The sequence below is a fragment of the Rhipicephalus microplus genome, chromosome X (genome assembly GCF_043290135.1).
Source record: "Rhipicephalus microplus isolate Deutch F79 chromosome X, USDA_Rmic, whole genome shotgun sequence".
In the NCBI taxonomy this organism is placed as follows: domain Eukaryota; kingdom Metazoa; phylum Arthropoda; class Arachnida; order Ixodida; family Ixodidae; genus Rhipicephalus; species Rhipicephalus microplus.
Window position 1 is genome coordinate 216,078,970 of NC_134710.1, and position 17,753 is coordinate 216,096,722.

Here is a 17,753-nt window from a genome sequence, read left to right on the forward strand (position 1 = left end):
TGGTAGTTTTTCTTCTATTATTTTTTGATCAACTTTGATGAAACTTATAGCATTTATGTATATTTGCCTAATGATGTTAAATATAAAACAATTTTCGAAGTATAATGTGTAGTTTTTACAACACAAAATATTTCCAGTGCCTTCTGGGGAGCTAAAATTTTCCTAAACAAAGAGATATACAAAGTATATCAGTGTATCACAATAATCAGAACTGTGTGTAGTACAACAGAAATAGATGTTCTAAACCCATTTTGATAAAGGTCATTATACGTTAAACATTCATGGTGAAATGCTACTTTGACATTGACAAACTCACAAATATACAACAAAAACCATGAGAATCCCGACCTGAACTGGGCACACACCACCCATTACAATGATATATTTTGCGCGAGCAAAAGCATGGCCTTCACAAGATGTATGAGAAAGAGCTATTACATTTGCTCTTCAAAAGAGGTACTTTCATGCTGTGCCTCCCGTGGTTTGATCATATGGCTTTAGAGTTTCTCATGTTAGAAAACTGCCACTGCAATGTGCTGTGCCATGAACAAGAGCCAGAAGGCTTCTGAGAATGTCCATATGCACTCTTTTTTTCCCTGGCAGGAAAACTTAGCTGCCACCATCTTCAAGACTAGTGCTGTTCAGTCCTTCTCCCCTTCTTTGGAAAGTCAATTTCAAGGTGGTGGGTGTGGGACTAGGTACCTGGAATTTTATGGTATGTAATTACAAGATTCACAAGCCAGCTCACGGTTATATGGGCTCCACTTGCTCTGTTTATACGTTCCATGTGCTTATGAAATTCAGATCCGTGAGCATCGTGATCCTGCATGAACACAGTACATAAAAATGTTTCCACACTTCTTTACGGAAGCTGTCAGAGGCACAAGAGATGTGCTAAAGTTTGCTGCATCAATTTATGATGAATTGTTGGTAAACCATCAACAAAATAAAGCTACACATTCATATGCTACTCCCTTTCAAGATATAATAAAAACAAAATGCACACGTAAGTTGTTTTTATGCAATAGCAAGCTTCACACAAACTGCAGAAGCAGAACAGTGTAGGTCTACAGTGAATACTTCATATCAATAGCTGCTCCTAAGCAGCCACAATTAGAGTACAAATTCTCAAAAAAAAAAAAAATGTGGCACTGAAGTGTCATAAAGACAGAAGTATAGGCCCCTCCAGTGATGCGAGTGGCTGAAGCCATCTTGAAGCAGGTTTTCAGATCTGCTGAAATTGAGTTTTGTAGCAGGAAAAAAGGCTGTCGGAGCAGGTAAAAGTGGATTTTAAGGAATGGAAAAGTGCTTTCGGATAAGCCGAAAGTGTACATTGGAGTAGGGAAAAAAAAAAAGGGAATCAAAAGCAATCACAGGGGTTTTGAGAACAGAAAAAAAGGCCTTTGGAGCCTCAAAAGACTCATTGTCAAATGAAAAATTTGAACTAGTGAGAACCACAACAGCTAAATAATTGGCAACTAAGTAGCATTTCATAAAAATTTACATGAATGTACAGCTCGGATAACTTATAGCCTAACTGCTTATAGTGCACGAATGCCATTATGCAGTGGTTTCTTACTTCCGTTTGTCTTCCCATAGAGCACCACGTATACCTCAGATGAAAGTCCAGTTATAATGCGCCACATAAGTGATAACGCGCTGCACTTCACAACGAATGTTCGCCAATGAAGGAAAGGGCGATGAAGGCATTACAGAGAAGGGGGCGTGAATAGGGCGGGACTGGGATGTAGAAACAAACAAACAAAAAGAAAATGCGTCGCGAAGACGTGGGCACGTGCTTTGAGAAAAGATTGTCAGGCGCTGGATACAATTTCACTCCTCCTGTTCTGTGCACACACTTTGCATGAACGGGTGCCCGCGTCAGCTGCTTAGTACCGCCGGTCGGCTTTTATTATAGGGACAGTCCCAACGACTTTTGACTGTTGCCGTTGCCTATAGATCACGTATATAGCCCGAATTAATAAGAACCCCAGCACATCCTACGTTCTACCAGCAAGTAATAGCACACAAGCACGGGTGCCGAACGTGGCTGAAGCAGAGATCAAACAAGCTGGCCCATCTTCGTTGCTCCGAAACGCATGCGATAAGATCCATCACCTGTTAGACCAGTCGAAAATTCTCAAGCAGAGAAGAAACGCCCTGCCCGTCTCTTAAGTCTAAAGAGCATGACCGGCCGTTGCTGGCGCGAGCGTTATCTGGCTACCTCGGCAGCCATCAGCTGGCATTTCGCATACCCTTCTACGTGCTACGCTCCCAACATGACGACGCAGCGCTAAAGGTGTGCCTTGAGTGGCCGTTTTCTCTAACACAAGCGTTGCGTGAGATCGCATCCAAAGGAGTTAGCCGCCAGCTTCATCAAACAACACTACAATTTGATGCTGTCGCATTCATTGCTTCACCTTAGCAGTGAAACTGACTTTTTCTCCTGAAAATAGTTACGTCGTCATAGAGTGCAGATATTGCGAGTGAGTCCTCAATTCCACCATCAGTGTAGGCAGCAGTGTTCTGCAAATAAAAAGGCCTTGGTTCACGGCTGTTTTCCCGACCGTGGAACGAAGCTTGGTTTTACCCATGATGCCTTTTGTTGAGCTCGTAAGTGCAATCTCCTTTTGCAACCCATTTCATATTATTTAGGGCAAGCTTACTGGGGCGGCATGCCAAGTTTCAAACCTACAGACTAAGTATTAACCGCGTAACTGCCATAGTCAGTGGATGCAGATTTGTGGTTTGGTAACAAGTCAACATAAAGCGTTGTAGTGGTTACGTTCTGAAAGAGGTGGATCCATGGAAACAAATTTTTGATTCTGAAAGCAACGACTCGCATCATCAATGAAAACAAAGGCGTCCACGTACAGCACTCGAGCAACTAGCTGTCGCCAGTACTTACGACATTGCAGCTGGGTAATTGAAAAGATATGAAAATTCGGTAGCCGTTGCGCGGGGAAACAGACTTTTTTCAAGGACACTAGCGCCACTAACTCCGCCAACGAGCGTGCAAGCACTTATGGGAAAAGTTGGTAAGCCGCAGCAGCCACCGCGACAAGCGAGTGGGCCTCACTCACGCTTCAACTTTCCGTTTGCACTGTGCCAGCGCTTCTCAAATTAAGTGAGCTTGGCAAGGTGTGATATATGACCGCATGATTCACTCACAAACTTCTGCGTTTGGGTGCGACGGCCTGTCAACGATTTGCACTTGTCCCCTGTTCAACCAGCTCAGCGGCTCAGAAGCGTCAGTTAATTATTATTATCCTTTACGGCCAGTCTGCCTTTGGCATAAATAAAAAATAGTACAATGATTGCATAAAAGGTGTAAACACTATCCATAAATTCCCGGATGCATCAGGAATCAATGTCCTTTGAAAATGTTAACAACTTAATTGTACAACTCTGGTATACTTAAAGAGTGCTTTAAAAACTAGTGCAATTTCGTCAAATAAAATACAGTGACTAGACCACTGCACGCCGCTTGCAGCATACGCGTCTACCAACTTTCCCTGGCACTGTAACTGCAGATTGGAAAGCCTACAAGGCAAAAATATAGAAGTAGGATCAGAAAAGAAATATGCACACAGTAAATGCTCACTCCTGACTGAAAGGTTATTGAACGTGTTAACAAACATGTCAACGCGCATGTCACAAAGAGGTACAAAAAAAAACTAACAGCCGAGGCGAATGTTTACAGTTCATTAATGAAGTTAAGTGTCTTGTGTTGTGAATATAGCGAAGGTTAATTGACTTAAACAAGGTGCGATGTTCTTTATTATATGTCTCGGAGATTTCTCGCATGGTCCGGTTAGTGACTGTGCAAGATTACTAGGCCTTCAAAGATGAAATTGCATTTGCATGACTGAAAATGCGAGGAGCGATGAGATGGCTTCATCCAATGAATGTTGATGCTCTCTTGACAGGCGTGCTAATACATCAACCAGTCTGACCGATGTATGCAGGGTGTCCCAGCTATCTTTAGCCAGAGTATTAAAATATGCGACACGCACAATTACAATGCCACCAAATCTATGTTTTTGACCGCTGTCTGGAGTAAACGGACCATTTTAACTAACTTCTGAAATAACGAAGATAGGTAAAAAATTTCAATGAGAAAGGTGCAGATCAGTATGAAAACTGTCTGATTAGACAGTATAGAACTTTATAACTGTTTTATTAGTGTTTTTCTGCTAACTACAAATGCTCACGAAATACAAAGCAATACCATTTGACAAACCCATTGGCGCGCCTATGCGCGCGGAGATTCTGGTGCTCACTACCGTTCCGCTTATGAACGATACGCTTTCTTCGCACTGGTTCATAACAGTGGCAAGCAGTCACAGCGGTTATCGCTTTCGTGGCCGATAGCGAAACTTGTTAATCGCAAAGCCACCACCATCGTTACGACCCTATCGAGACAGCACAATCAGGCAAATGCTATGGTTCATACGTGAAATGTTAGGGATCACTAGAATCATTATGCACACTGGCGCACCAGTGGGCTTGTCACGTGGTATTTTTTGCATTTCGCGGGTGTTTGCAGTTAATAGAAAGACACTAAAAATTAACAGATATAAAGCTTGAAACTGTCTATTTGGATGCTTTGCAAACCAATGAACAAATTTCTCATTGGAATGTCCAGCCCACTTTTGTTGCTTAAGTTAGTTAGTAAAAGTGACCTAATTAGGCACTTAATCAGAACACAAAGAACAGTCTGACTCACTCCAGGCAACAGTCAGCATATTTTTAAACTCTGGCTAAGCTGGCTGGTGCACCCTGTATATGTGAACACAAAGACGAATTCGGTTAGCCACTCTTGCACAACATTTGAAAGAACTATTGGCATGACTCTCATAGTACTTTTTTCTGCCCTCTTCAGACCCTTGCGACCTTTCACGCTCTACAGTACAAATGTTACTAAGCATATGGCGTGGAAAAGAGAACCCTCACCATGTGTTGCTTTTCTACTTTCAAGACTGTGCAGAACGTATGCATGATATAACTGCAAGATTCCTAGTTTCTTCGTCGATGAAGGTCGTTCGAATTAATCTTTACTTGCAGTGCGAATGAGTGTTCCCAAACCACGCAATGTAATATAAGCAGGACACCACACCTTCTTGCAGCTAGAAAATATTGCTTATCTAATGTGCCAAGTTCTTTGCTTATGTAATGTGCCCAACACTACTCTGCGGTCTTGTGTTAACGGCCCAACCAAACCACGATAGTAATAAAAGCCATAATACATTATGAGCAGTTCATTGTTTGATAACTATGAATTCAGTGTTCCAGCTCACATTGCTCACAATAGCATGTTTTGATTTGATTGATATGCGGAATTTAACGTCCCAAAACCACCGTATGATTATGAGAGACGCCGTAGTGAAGTGCTCCGAAAATTTCGACCACCTGGGGTTCTTTAACGTGCGCCCAAATCTGAGCATACGGGTCTACAACCTTTCCGCCTCCACCAGAAATGCAGCAGGCCCAGCCGGGATTCGATCCCACAACCTGACAATAGCATGTTTTGAATACATGTATCGGTACGCTACAACTTGCATGCCGCTTATCTTCTACAACCGATGTACCCCTATCCAGTGAGACCTGCACTGACTGCGTTATTCATTTCGCATTTCACGCCCAGATACACGCAAGTGCGTTTGGATCCTATTCAACAAGCGGCGACATGTTCTTTTCATTTTGTTCTCGCACGGCACCAACGAACAGTGGGCGGAAGAAAAGCCAGTTCTCTCGGCGTACTAACTTTTCACATAGCGCTCCGCGCCTGCGGGGTGTTGCGGGATTGCTTGAAAAAGGTCTGTTCGGCACATAAATGAGGAGCTCCAAGAAGTTAGTCGGCAACTATGTGCTAAAGTGCTTTTAGTACACGAACGTTAAATATTTGCAAATTCAAGTGAATGAGAGTTTACACAACATTCACAAGATTACATTCTCAACAACGTTGATGCTTATTTACATGGCAAAAATTCAAGGTTTTTCAAGGACTTTCAAGGCTATATGCGCGAATTTTCAAGGTCCACATTGTGTTAGAATTATATTAAAACATGTTCAGGGGAGGATAAAAGCTTGAAATGACTTGAATTCGTTGAAAAAAGGTAACAGCACTGGAGCAAATGTCGAAAACATGGCTATTTGCTTTCTAGAAATGGCTATTGACAACTTTCAATCATGGTTTCCTTAAGTTGCATAGGTGGTCACTAGCAGCAGTATGACACAAGTTTGCAAATTTTTATTCAGATAGAGAAACTAAGGAACAGTTATTACGCAATGCTTTGTAGCTTTTTCTGAATGTTCATATCAATGTCCACTATCTCCTGCTGCTTCATCTTCCTAAGGCTGTTTGACTTGATGTTAATGCCTTAACAGTGGCTTCTAGTTTCTTTTCCTTTTTTTTACAAGTATTTCAAACTCCTCTTCAATGCAATTGTTTTTTTGTTGTTTCTCATCCTCCTGCTCCAGCCTTTTCTGTGTTTCCAGAAATGCACCATGCAGGCTCTGTGCAAAAGCTAGTGATGTTCTCAATTCTCTTGAGATGGACACATTACATATTTCATTTCATTTTATTACCGTAAAAGCCTAACATGGGCATTACATAAGGAGTGGGTTTACATATGTTCATCATACAATAGTTGGAAATAACATGTGTATAAGCATTATTAAACACATATGACACCTAGTACATTTACAGCATCACAAATAATGCACTTAGAAATGTGCAACAATGTTAAAAAAAAAATGAAATTCCAGAAGTTTCAAGGATTTGCAAAAATTCCAGTCATATTAAAGGCCTTAAAAACACACCTTTCAAATTCGAAGGTTCTTGGGATCTGAATTACCCACATGAACCCTGCTCAAAATGGCACAACTGCCTTCGTCACATCTTGCACATATGCAGTTTTTGCAAAATGATGCGAAAATTCGCTTCTCTGGAGACTTAGGGTAAAGAATGGTAGTCTAACCAGCACTGCACAAGCACATATGCTTTGATTAATTTATGCGTGCTGACAACAGCCTCTATAGCGTGTTGCGTGGACGTGGAGCCACGTGCATGCTAGCTGGGGTGCTGCAACCTGGAGTGATTAGTTTCGTTTTCGAAACATGTTTTCACCTTGTTTGGTGCAAATTAAGAACAGAATAGTGGAAATGTAGTCCGATGTAGCAGGATTGGTTTTTTGGAGCAGTTTAGTGTAGCTATTGCATCCCTGCCACTCGTACATAAGTCAACAGAGTCGCAATATCCACATTACAACTACAAAAAGTGTAATTCCAAGACAGTTACCTCAGCCCAAAATTCAACCAGGAGCGATTTCACTACAAAAGATTGAGCTGGAAGGTAACAGTGTCAGAGTAATTTGAGTGAAGCGTTTTCACTTAAACATATTGTGTGGTAACGTTACTGCTCTTTGGATGCTCCAGATAGATGGAAAGGTTTGGTGAGAATAAATCAAATCATGCTTATTCAACCTTGAAACTTTGTACAATGATACACTATGTTTTGAAACCTTCTATTGTCATAATCATTGTTCTTTCATGTGATATCCTAAATGAAACCAGACACACATTTTAAAGCTTAAGTAGGCTTCACAAAGAAACAAAAAAAATCTGCAAAGTTGAACTTAAATATATGAAAAGCCTGTTAATGCTGCAACGTCTTCTCTTTTGGTGTATATTGCCACGAGCAAAATAATACAGACAGCCAGGAGTTGACGTCTTTCCCAGAACCAGACTAGAAAGCAACGTTGTCTTATTCCTCCACTTCTAAGTGAGTCTATGCCACAATGGATAACTCATACACAATGAAATGTGACAATTTTTTGTTTAAAGCAAAAAAAAAAAAATGTCCTCACTCTAAAATAAATCCTTATTCTTGGTGATTTTCCAGGCTTGCATGAAGACTCTGTCAATTTCATGCAAATTCTGGCAGAGCAACTTCACATAACAAGTGTATAACTTTCAAGCAAACTCTGCCAGTGCAACTTTGCATCAGTGTATATAGTACATAGGAACAAACGTAGTTTTGTCCTTTCATAACTGACTTCCTTGGTATTAGGTGAAGTCGGGCAGACGAGCACGCTACGGACTGTGGTGCCCGACAAACTGTGTGCAATATTCAGGGACTGCTTCTTAGTTTACTGCCTTGTACTTTTTATAGTGTTCATTATTGTCTTTAGTAGTCTGAGGTCTATGACACTCAGGGGAGTTTCCAATCTTGTGGGAGGGGGAAAGTCAGGCCGATGGGCCCTTATCTGTAGCACGCACGGTGGAAGCAGGGCGAGGAGAACACATGTGCATTGTCCATGCGCGGGACGAGCGTCAGCACCTAAAAAAGCCACAAGGAGCGGAAAAGTGGTTGGGAGATAAAAAGGAGTGTGAGACGAGCCTGGGCGCTTTTCGATGGCAGGCCAACGATGGGAAGCGGTGTCGATCGCGCTAGGTGCGATGAGGCTGTCCTCTGTGCGTGCTACAGAGGGGAGACCACGCCAGTTTGGGGGTGTCAGCTAACACAAGTCGATGGCTCATATTCTACGGTGAGTTGCGTGTAAGTTTGATTTCCTGCTGTTATGTTTTGAGCTGGCTTTCCTGCCGTTGTTTCACTGCGTATGTTCCAATGACTGCCAGTCTACAGGGATTGTTTGTTCCGGGTTTTCGGTCCTCCTGTGTGCGTTAGTGCCATGTTGAGCCAGTTCGGAAGGCTGTTTGTGATTATTTTGAGTCGTACATTAAAGGCGGCTCTTGTTCCCTGCGTTGCTGGCTCATGCGCTCCGAATTTTGGCTCACTGACCCCCCTACGCGGAGGCTTCAGGACATAAGTGTTGGCTATAATACTTATTGGTGGACTTTGCTTCATTTCATGCCACACAGACGCATGGATCACATGGTTTCTTCCGTTAGGGTATTTCACAATGGCACAAGAACAGCACTTCATGATTTACCAACACTCGCAAAAGTAAGCTATAGCTTCCAAACGTGAATTTAATGTAGTTCAGGTCTTTTGTTTTACGAGTTTTCTGTTCCCATTTTCAACATCTATAATCAATAATGTCAAAGCAGGCTACATTGTCATTCACACCAGCTTTCTCACTTTAATTTAATGAGTGATGTTATTGCAACATGAAATGTTGAAAGACTGTACTGTCTGCATCAGTGCAGTTGTTGGGACTTTTTGACAGCGATCGCAACAGCAAATCTTTGAGTGGGCAGATTTATTTTCTTGAATTGTGGAATGCAGAATCCAAAAAACTGTAACTCACTTAACATTACTTTTGGTCCAGACAAATAAATCCTGCGGTGTCTAACTTTTGTAAGCTTGCTCTTGCTGCCAAACGTTTCAGTGGGCTGCTGAAACCACAATATAAGCTTTTTCTATGTGAAGTGGCCAAGAAGTTCCACACTGCTGCTAAGTTGTGGCATGAGCATAGGCAGTGTTTGGTGTTGGGGGGTGCAAAACCAGACTGCGTTAAGGTTGGAGGAAAACAGCATTCACCCTAAGATCAGGCTACAGGTGACAGCACCGCCAACCCGCTTATGTATAGGCGGCCGGTGACACATATACGAATGTACACAGCAGTGCTTGTTTGTGACCGGTGAGAGCCGATAATCAGGGAATAAAATGCGTTGACTACAACCTACTCGTAATATGTATGTCGTCCATTGCCGAATGAATGCACGAAGCTCGCCGAACATTACTATTTCTTGTCAAAGCGCAAACTGCCACAGAAAGGGGTGTTTGCGCTTGGCGACTGTCTGCATTTCTACGCTGTACCACGTGTCTCGCATTTTTATTTGCAAGTGATGAGCTTGTGTCCCGCCTACTACACACTACTGTAGTGCGACTGCAGTCATTCTTTCCTTCATGCATGCCGATCTTGGATACTTAAAAAAAAAAGCGGGAAAAATTTCATATTCTTGGGCAGTGAGCAAATAACTGCGAACGCATTTTTCTTATTCAATTCTCTATGAAATGAACATAGGACAGTTCATGTTCATTCAAGAAAGGTATATGTGAATAATGACAGCGCTTTAGCGTGCTTGTTCTTACTCCAATAACAGTATAAAAGGGCAAAAGTTCAGTATGTAGCCTTCTTCGATTCTCTTCATGACAGTAATGCATAAAAGGCTCAGTTATTTGAATGAACAAAAGTTTTTATTTTTTTCTTCAAGCGAATCATGTCCGCTACTTTCATCAAGTTTAAACAACACCACAAAAGTGCTCAAAAAAATGTTAAAAAAACATGTTTCAAGTAAAATTATACGATATAACTGTGAGGCACGAACTTGAGATGAATTTAGTCCATCTGAATTCTTTAAAGTGAACACAAATCTAAGCTCACGGGTGTGTGTGTGTGTGTGTGTGTGTGTGTGTGTGTGTGTGTGTGTGTGTGTGTGTGTGTGTGTGTGTGTGTGTATATAAACTTTGCCCAATCTTAAAGGGGACCTGAAACACTTTTTCAAGTAACCGTGGAATGAATTCACTGGAAAAAGCTTACAGCCTCACGAATTCAACAGCACAAAAATTTCAATAATCATTCCAGTACGAGCGGAGTTACAAAAATTTGTTGGACGCCGCAATCGCATTCTATTTTCTCTCGTCCCGACGAAAGCGCTGGAAGCAAAACAGGGAGGGATGGCAGGGGTGAAAAAATGCGTCCCGCACGCCTCGTGACATCGAGCACGTTCTCTCTCTTTTTCTTTTTTTTTGTCTTCAAATACGCGGCTTTCTCAGTGTGATCGCGTGCACACGCATGGACAATTTGCAGCCTCCGGCAGCGATCTCTGTAACGACCAAGCACGTCATGTTCAAATCAGCCAATGGCTGATACCGTATTTACTCGCGTAATGAAATCACTCGCATAATGAACCCACCCCTGACCTTGGTCCTTGAAAAAAAGAAAAAAAAAATTATCGTATCTGTTCATTTTATTTGGGGGTGAAAGTCAATGACACTGACGATCGAAAAAGCATTAAATCGAGCATTATATCACAATATAACAAAACAGAAAGGTCAAAACATAGTTTCGCAACCATGCTGAACAGTTGCGAGCAGGGCGAACACGGATGACGTCAATCAAATTTTAAAAGTTGCACCTTTTGCAGCAGAGCGCCATCTGTCGAATGCAAGAGAAACATCTTTGCTTATTGGGCACAAGGACATCCCATGGCGCCACCGTGCGGACGCATCCCTGTGACGTACATGGTTAAATTGCTCCGCCAGCCCTCTCGCCACAGCCCGCAGCTGCTTTCGCGTCTCAGTTTTTATTCTTATTCTTGTCGTGCTTCACTCAATGAAATCATAAAAATGCTGCCGCAGCTTCTTCACTGACTGTGCTAAATAACTGCTACGGAAAAGTTGTATGCTTCTCATAATGCCTGAATGCCGGCGTCGTCTGCCATGGCCACATATATGAAAACCACGGTGGCCAAGGGAGCCTCTTTTGTAAAAGGTAAGCACTCTTCCGTGTCGAATCGAAGCATCAAATGGCTATTCATGCGTGCTTGCGGCAAAGAGACATTTTTGCTGAAAAAAATGCACGCAACCACAAATTTGCATTTTTGTTTAGCACACATACCCTTATGAAGCACAGGGCAAGTGGATTCCCCGATTTGTGGGAAGAAACACAGCACTCTTACTGCCGCATGCAGCCTCAACATTTCTGTTAAGATACCGGGCAAACGTGCGAGTCACAGGCATGCGCGTGCCTCATTCAGAGTTGTAACTATAAGTACAAGAAAAAGTTTTTCTGCAGCATGATCCTAATATTTATTGCGAAAATTTTATACGGTTGTCACATGGTGCGCATTCGATCGGCGTTGAGCCACACATGGGTGAAAATTATGAATGATTGACTGTTCCACAGCTTCTACGAAGAGGTCAATTGTGATAAAAAAATGCGATCCCGACCGGGCTCGATTAGCATAGCAAATGGACTGCGTGCTAACAGTATTATTTTGTGCCCTTGAAAGGGCATTCTGCGAGGTACGTCTTGCGTACCGTGATCTAAACGGCAATTTCATGTTTCAGTAAAAATGCCAGTGTCCAGTTTTTTTACAGCTTCATTCATAAGCTGTGTGACATTTTACGGTAGCTATTAGAAGAAGAATCAGTTTTTGAAGCTGGCCGCGTTTCAGCCTTTAAATAAAAACAACATAGAGAAGTGGATGTGGGCCCGTTCTACAGATGTATAAGCAAGGAACCATGTCAGTTGATTTGCGGATGGCAGGGGCAGAAACTTTTTCTGGTGAGGGCACCACCTTGATAAAATGGACAGGGGGCAGGCAGATGTGGTCCACTGTTGTTTTGTGCGCTTTTTACCATGGGCGAAAAGTTCAGAGGGACGAGGGGGGGGGGGGGGGGGGCACAGACTGTGGTAAAAGTTATCTTGGCGAGAGAAGTAGCTTTCGCGAACTGCAGCGGCACATGTATGATGTAAGAACGAAGGTTTCGTCGAATGCGCTGGCCGAACACGCAGAAGCAACTAGCCACAAAATAGACCAGAATAGGGTTTAATTAACAAAAATTAAGAGAAAGAACTGAAATTCAGGGCTGTATCGTGACTCTCTAAAAATTCAGACAATGGCACACATTCATAAATGTAGTGCAGGCAACTTTCACCACATGTACACACCTACGTCGCATTTTAAGATATACATAATCGTACTGTTCATACATTCATTTTTTTCATTGAACGAGGCTCCCGTGCAGTAACCGAAACATTATGTTTTCAGGTGAACAATCGTGGTCGGTGCTTATTTTAACCCCATAACTTGAATTAACAACCACAAGAGAGAGAGAGAAGTGACAGTGGCACTGCTAGCGGCCGTGACAGTGTCATCGTGTACATAGCGTGCTGTAGCACACCACCGATAACTTTTGCTGCAACTTTCCGGATTGTGTAGTGTGTAGAAGTCTGCACACATGAAGTGGGAGCAAAACAAAAAAAAAGTGAAAACACTGCAAAGTCGCAGTTAAAAACAACGCATCCAACGGACAGCTTTCTTTCACCAGAGCGAGGCGAGATCACGTGATCCAACCCTGCACGTCACTGCGATTGCAGCGGTCGCTCCTTCAGTGGTAGGCCCCGCACCCAATAGCGCTACGCAAGCACAGTGGCACGAAAACAGCAAAAAACAAAGCGCATGGCCTTCGAGATGGCGGAAGTGTGGCGTAAAAACACGCCCCGCACCCGCTTTCTCGGAGGCTATGCAAAGCGCAACTGCGCCGCCAGCTGTTGCGCAGGGCGCGCTCGGCCGGTATCTAAGTACACAGCTGGTTTCAAACGCAGTTGGTTGAGCCTGCGCTGGAGTAAGAGAACCGAGTTACATGACGGCATTTTGGCATCGATTCGTGCACATTCTTTACAGGAGAAAACAAGAGGTTCGGGCTACCAAAAAAATTCGTCACACATTTCGCGGGCTAAAACAAGCAAAACCGTCATGCCAAATTTTCGCTGTAATAACTCCCGTGACTTTTCTTTTCTCCCGCCTAATGAACCCTCCCCCCAAATTGGCATCAACTTGGCATCAAATTGGCATAACAAAAAGGATCCAATACACAAGTAAATACGGTAGACGGCCTTCTACAAGTAATTTTTGAGCGTCTTCCATCTTTTGTCCAGAGAAGAGAAAGCGATTCTTAGCCAACTTTGATGAGTTATTGTGAATTCCAGGCTGCGCGCTGCGCTATAATATTTGGCTCACGCGCTCTCAGGAGGCTCTCCTACTGATAGGTAGAGTTTTCTGACCATACTCAAAAAGTGTTGCAGGGCCCCTTTAAAATTACGCACGGCGACTCAAGTTTAATCATTTCCAGTCATACCATTTTTATTCTTTTTTATGAGACAAATCAAAGTGTCAGAATTTACTAGACAGAAATATTTCCCTGTAGTTGGACGAGGACCTTACAATCGAAGGTTATCTCAAACACAAAGCTCATTGCATGATTGATAGGTAACAGTGCCACGGTAAAACACCTAATAATGCAAAATTTTATTTTATCACTAAAATGCTGTACTGACACAATATTTCATAAGCCTGATGTTTGGTACGATCCCAAGTGTGCTTGACGATTTGCTTCAAGCACAAAGCGGCACTCATGCTGAAATGATCCTCCTGAATGGAGGGTACAATGACAATACACAGCACTCTCGGCAAGTTCACAAACTGATCTCTTTGCAGTGTATATACAGCCGGGTAAGGCCAAACGTGTGTGTAGATCATGCTAGGCAAAAGTACACGCAGTTAAACTTGCATTAATAGAGTCGTACAAACCACCCTTGGAAAATAAGCATAGTGTACATGTCCATGCTAGCCTTGCGTGGCTAGCAGACGACACACAGAGCAATGAACACTAGGCATGCTTCAGCCAGTAGCCGCTAGGTAAAGACTCCGCTCGATCTCTAGGCAAATAGCTTGGATGAGGGCAAGTTCTGGTGTGGCTTTAGGGGAGCGAGTGCCCCTTTTGTACCCCCTGCCGACACCCATAGGTTGCGAACCTTATCATGGTAGCAAAGTTTCAAAATGCTCTATTTGTTTAAATGCGTAGCCCTTTAGGGGCTAGTTTGTCATCCACTGAATGTCGCATGGTCTTGCAGCAATCAATACAAGCCAGCGATGCTCAGAACTAGTGCAAATAAACTAACAAAGTCTAGTATAAACACCTGGCACATTTTCACCACGCCTGCACACTCAGTTTCGATTACGCCAAGATAGGGGCTTTGAATTTTCATAAGTATCTCCATATGTGCATCTTCGGGGATTTTTTTTTTTCTCGAAAAATGGGCATGCCATCAACTGACACGTCCTGCAACTTTTCCACATAAACTACCCTCAAATTACCAATAAAAAGCTAATCGAGTTTTTGTTAACTACTCATTTCAAGGTAACTTAAAATGCAGCAATTCTTTTCCTCATTGTAGAGCTCATTTGTGAAGACGACACAAACCATTGCCATGTAAACATCAGTGTGTGTGTGTACACACATAAAAGCAATTCAATGCATCTTCATATTTCTGTTAGCCCTATGCTGTACTGTGAAAGCCACTGCTCATGGTCATCAAATTAAATGTGTTTGAACATCTAGTTAGTAGACGATCGATTCATGCTAGATATAAGGCTGATGTATGAGCAAACATTCTTGTACTTGTTACATGCATTGCTATGACCATGAGTGCTGCTTTTTGGAGAAAACTGCGACTTTTTTCTATATACAAAAAGAAAAAACAGTAACAACTAGGTTCCTATCATTTTCTGTAGATATGAGCAGGGACAAATTATAATAGGACAAAAGAATTGTTGAAAGACTGTTTCATAGGTCACTGCACCATAAGCTTAGATAGTTTCACATTTATGGAAAGAATGTAGCAATATTGTTTTCACACTATGACAAAGTTGGAGTTGAGACATCCTGGAAGCAAAGTCATTCCTTCCAGGTAAATACGACTTTGTCATGAAATTATGAATGGCACACATAAAACCAACAGAAATACAATGATACAGTACTGAGCCTTAATTTAGTGTGCTCCTGCAATACTTTTCCAATTAATCATTGAATGGCTTCTTTAAAAAAAACTGCCTCGCGAATCGACTGCACAATGATTTTAAGAATCTGTGAAGCACAAATGAAGTTTAAAGGGGTTTGTCGCACCCTTCAAGACGTTCTACATCTTTTCGTACTAGTGAGCGCACTGAACTTTTTATCTCCAAACACGCTGCTTACTTTCAGTGTGGCCATTAGGGCGAGCACGAGCACTTGGCACCATACCACAGCAGTGATATAACTAAACAGCCTATGATCCTCAAATCAGCCAATAGCCGTAAACTTTGGGTTTATGGCATCATTTGTCGAGAGAAGAGGGACCGATTTCAAACTGACTTTGAGAACTAATTGTAAATTAAAGGCTGCATGCTGCGCTATAATATTTGGCTCATGTGTTCTCAAGTGCTTCAATTACCAATTTGCAGCATTTTATCCCCATGCTCAAAAACTATTGCAGGACCTTTTTAACTTGTTTCAGACGGGCCCCAAATGCATATAAAAAAAATCATGTACTGGACAGACAGCAAGAGATCCAGCATTAAGTAAATTGGGCCAGTTTATCAAGACCCATATTTAAACAGTGCAAAAGATGAGAAAAAGAACAGACGGTGAGTTCATTTGAAGACCCAGGATTTATGCTTCTTTGGCTCATTTAGCTCAGTTTTTTTTTTTTCAGCTCACTCACAATTTTGCAAACACAGCATTGCTGTAAACGCTGTAATTTTTATGCATAAACCAAGTCTTGAGACTCAGGTAGCCTTTAGCTTTCAGACCCAAGTTCAATGTTTGAAGCATGCAGGTTTTCTTCACCACACCCTCATTCCTGAATCACAAGGTGTTGTTAACAAGAAAACTGTACAAGACAAACTGCTTAATATCAAAAAAGGGAAGATGGAAAGGCTAGCCGTGATTCTGTATCTTCATGGAACGTGTCACTGCATTAAGAAGTATGACATTGACATATATATATATATATATTGTGATGTAACGGTGAAGGCAACCTTTATTAGGCCCAGAAGACACGGTGAAGCGACCACACCCAAGGCACAGAACTCAGATCAGCCAAGTCCCCACAGCAGATGAAGATGACGACCACTCATGATGATGAATATGTGTAAAGATAGTAGATGTGCTTAATGAATGCCTACACTAACTCCCCCCCCCCCCCCAGCCTGAAAGCGGTCATCCTGGCAGTTCTTGGCCAAAGTTTAAAGCGAAGAGGAACACCGTATGAAAGGCTTCATGCGGGATACGTGGACTATTTCTGCTGCCCTGTAGCAGCGGTCCGTCGGAAGAAGAACGGGTGCCACGCGATAATTCACAGGAGACGTTTGCTCCAAGACAGTGTAGGGGCCAATAAAACGTAATTGAAATTTCTCACACAGTCCGGGAGTGCAAATGGGTGTAAGAAGAAGGACTTCGTCGCCAGGGCTGAAACACGGCACGATGAGAGGCATGATATTCAAGCTTGCGATCCTGTTGCTTGGCTTCAGTGTTGACGCGAGCCAGCTGGCGGCAATGAAGTAGACGAGACACGTATTCTTCACTTGAAGATAACATGGTTTGACAGGCGCAGAGAAGAACGAAACCTCGAGGAAAGAAGAGGGGAAGCGACCGTGGACGAGGTAGAACGGCGAGTAACCCGTTGTGCGCTGTGCAGAGGTATTATATGCAAAAGTGACAAATGGCAAAATGGTGTCCCAGTTTCTGTGGTCGGGTTCGATATACATCGCTATCATATCTGACAGTGTACGATGAAAGCGCTCAGTCAGGCCGTTCGTCTGAGGACGGTAACTGGAGCTTGTTTTGTGTGTAGTGCCGGATGCCTTGAGCACTTCTTCGACGAGTTCTGAAAGAAATACTCTTCCACGGTCGCTCAGGATTACACGAGGAGCTCCGTGTCAAAGGATTATTGCTCGAAGGATCAAGTCAGCCACTTCCGAAGCTGATGCAGAAGGCACGGGAGCTGTTTCGGCGTAGCGGGTCAGCTGGTCGACAGCTGTAACTATCCATCGATAGCCCGTGACAGTCATAGGAAGCGGAGCATACAGGTCAATGCCAACTACCTCGAATGATTGCAGGGGACACGGGAGCGGTTGTAATTGTCCACTTCGAGTTGATGTAGGTAGCTTGCGACGCTGACAAAGGGCGCATGAGGCAACGTACTTTGTGACACAAGTGGACAAGCAAGCCCGGC

General features: G+C 42.8%; 1 protein-coding gene across 2 annotated transcripts in view; it reads right to left on the reverse strand.

Annotated features, from left to right (window-relative positions):
- mh (DNA-dependent metalloprotease SPRTN) overlaps window positions 1–17,753 on the reverse strand; it is a 69,060-nt gene that overhangs the window by 18,024 nt on the left and 33,283 nt on the right. For both annotated transcript variants that reach the window (XM_075878620.1, XM_037435583.2), the window contains exon 5: window positions 749–823. In XM_075878620.1, the coding sequence (XP_075734735.1) occupies window positions 749–823 (75 nt within the window). The remainder of the gene's footprint in view (window positions 1–748; window positions 824–17,753) is intronic.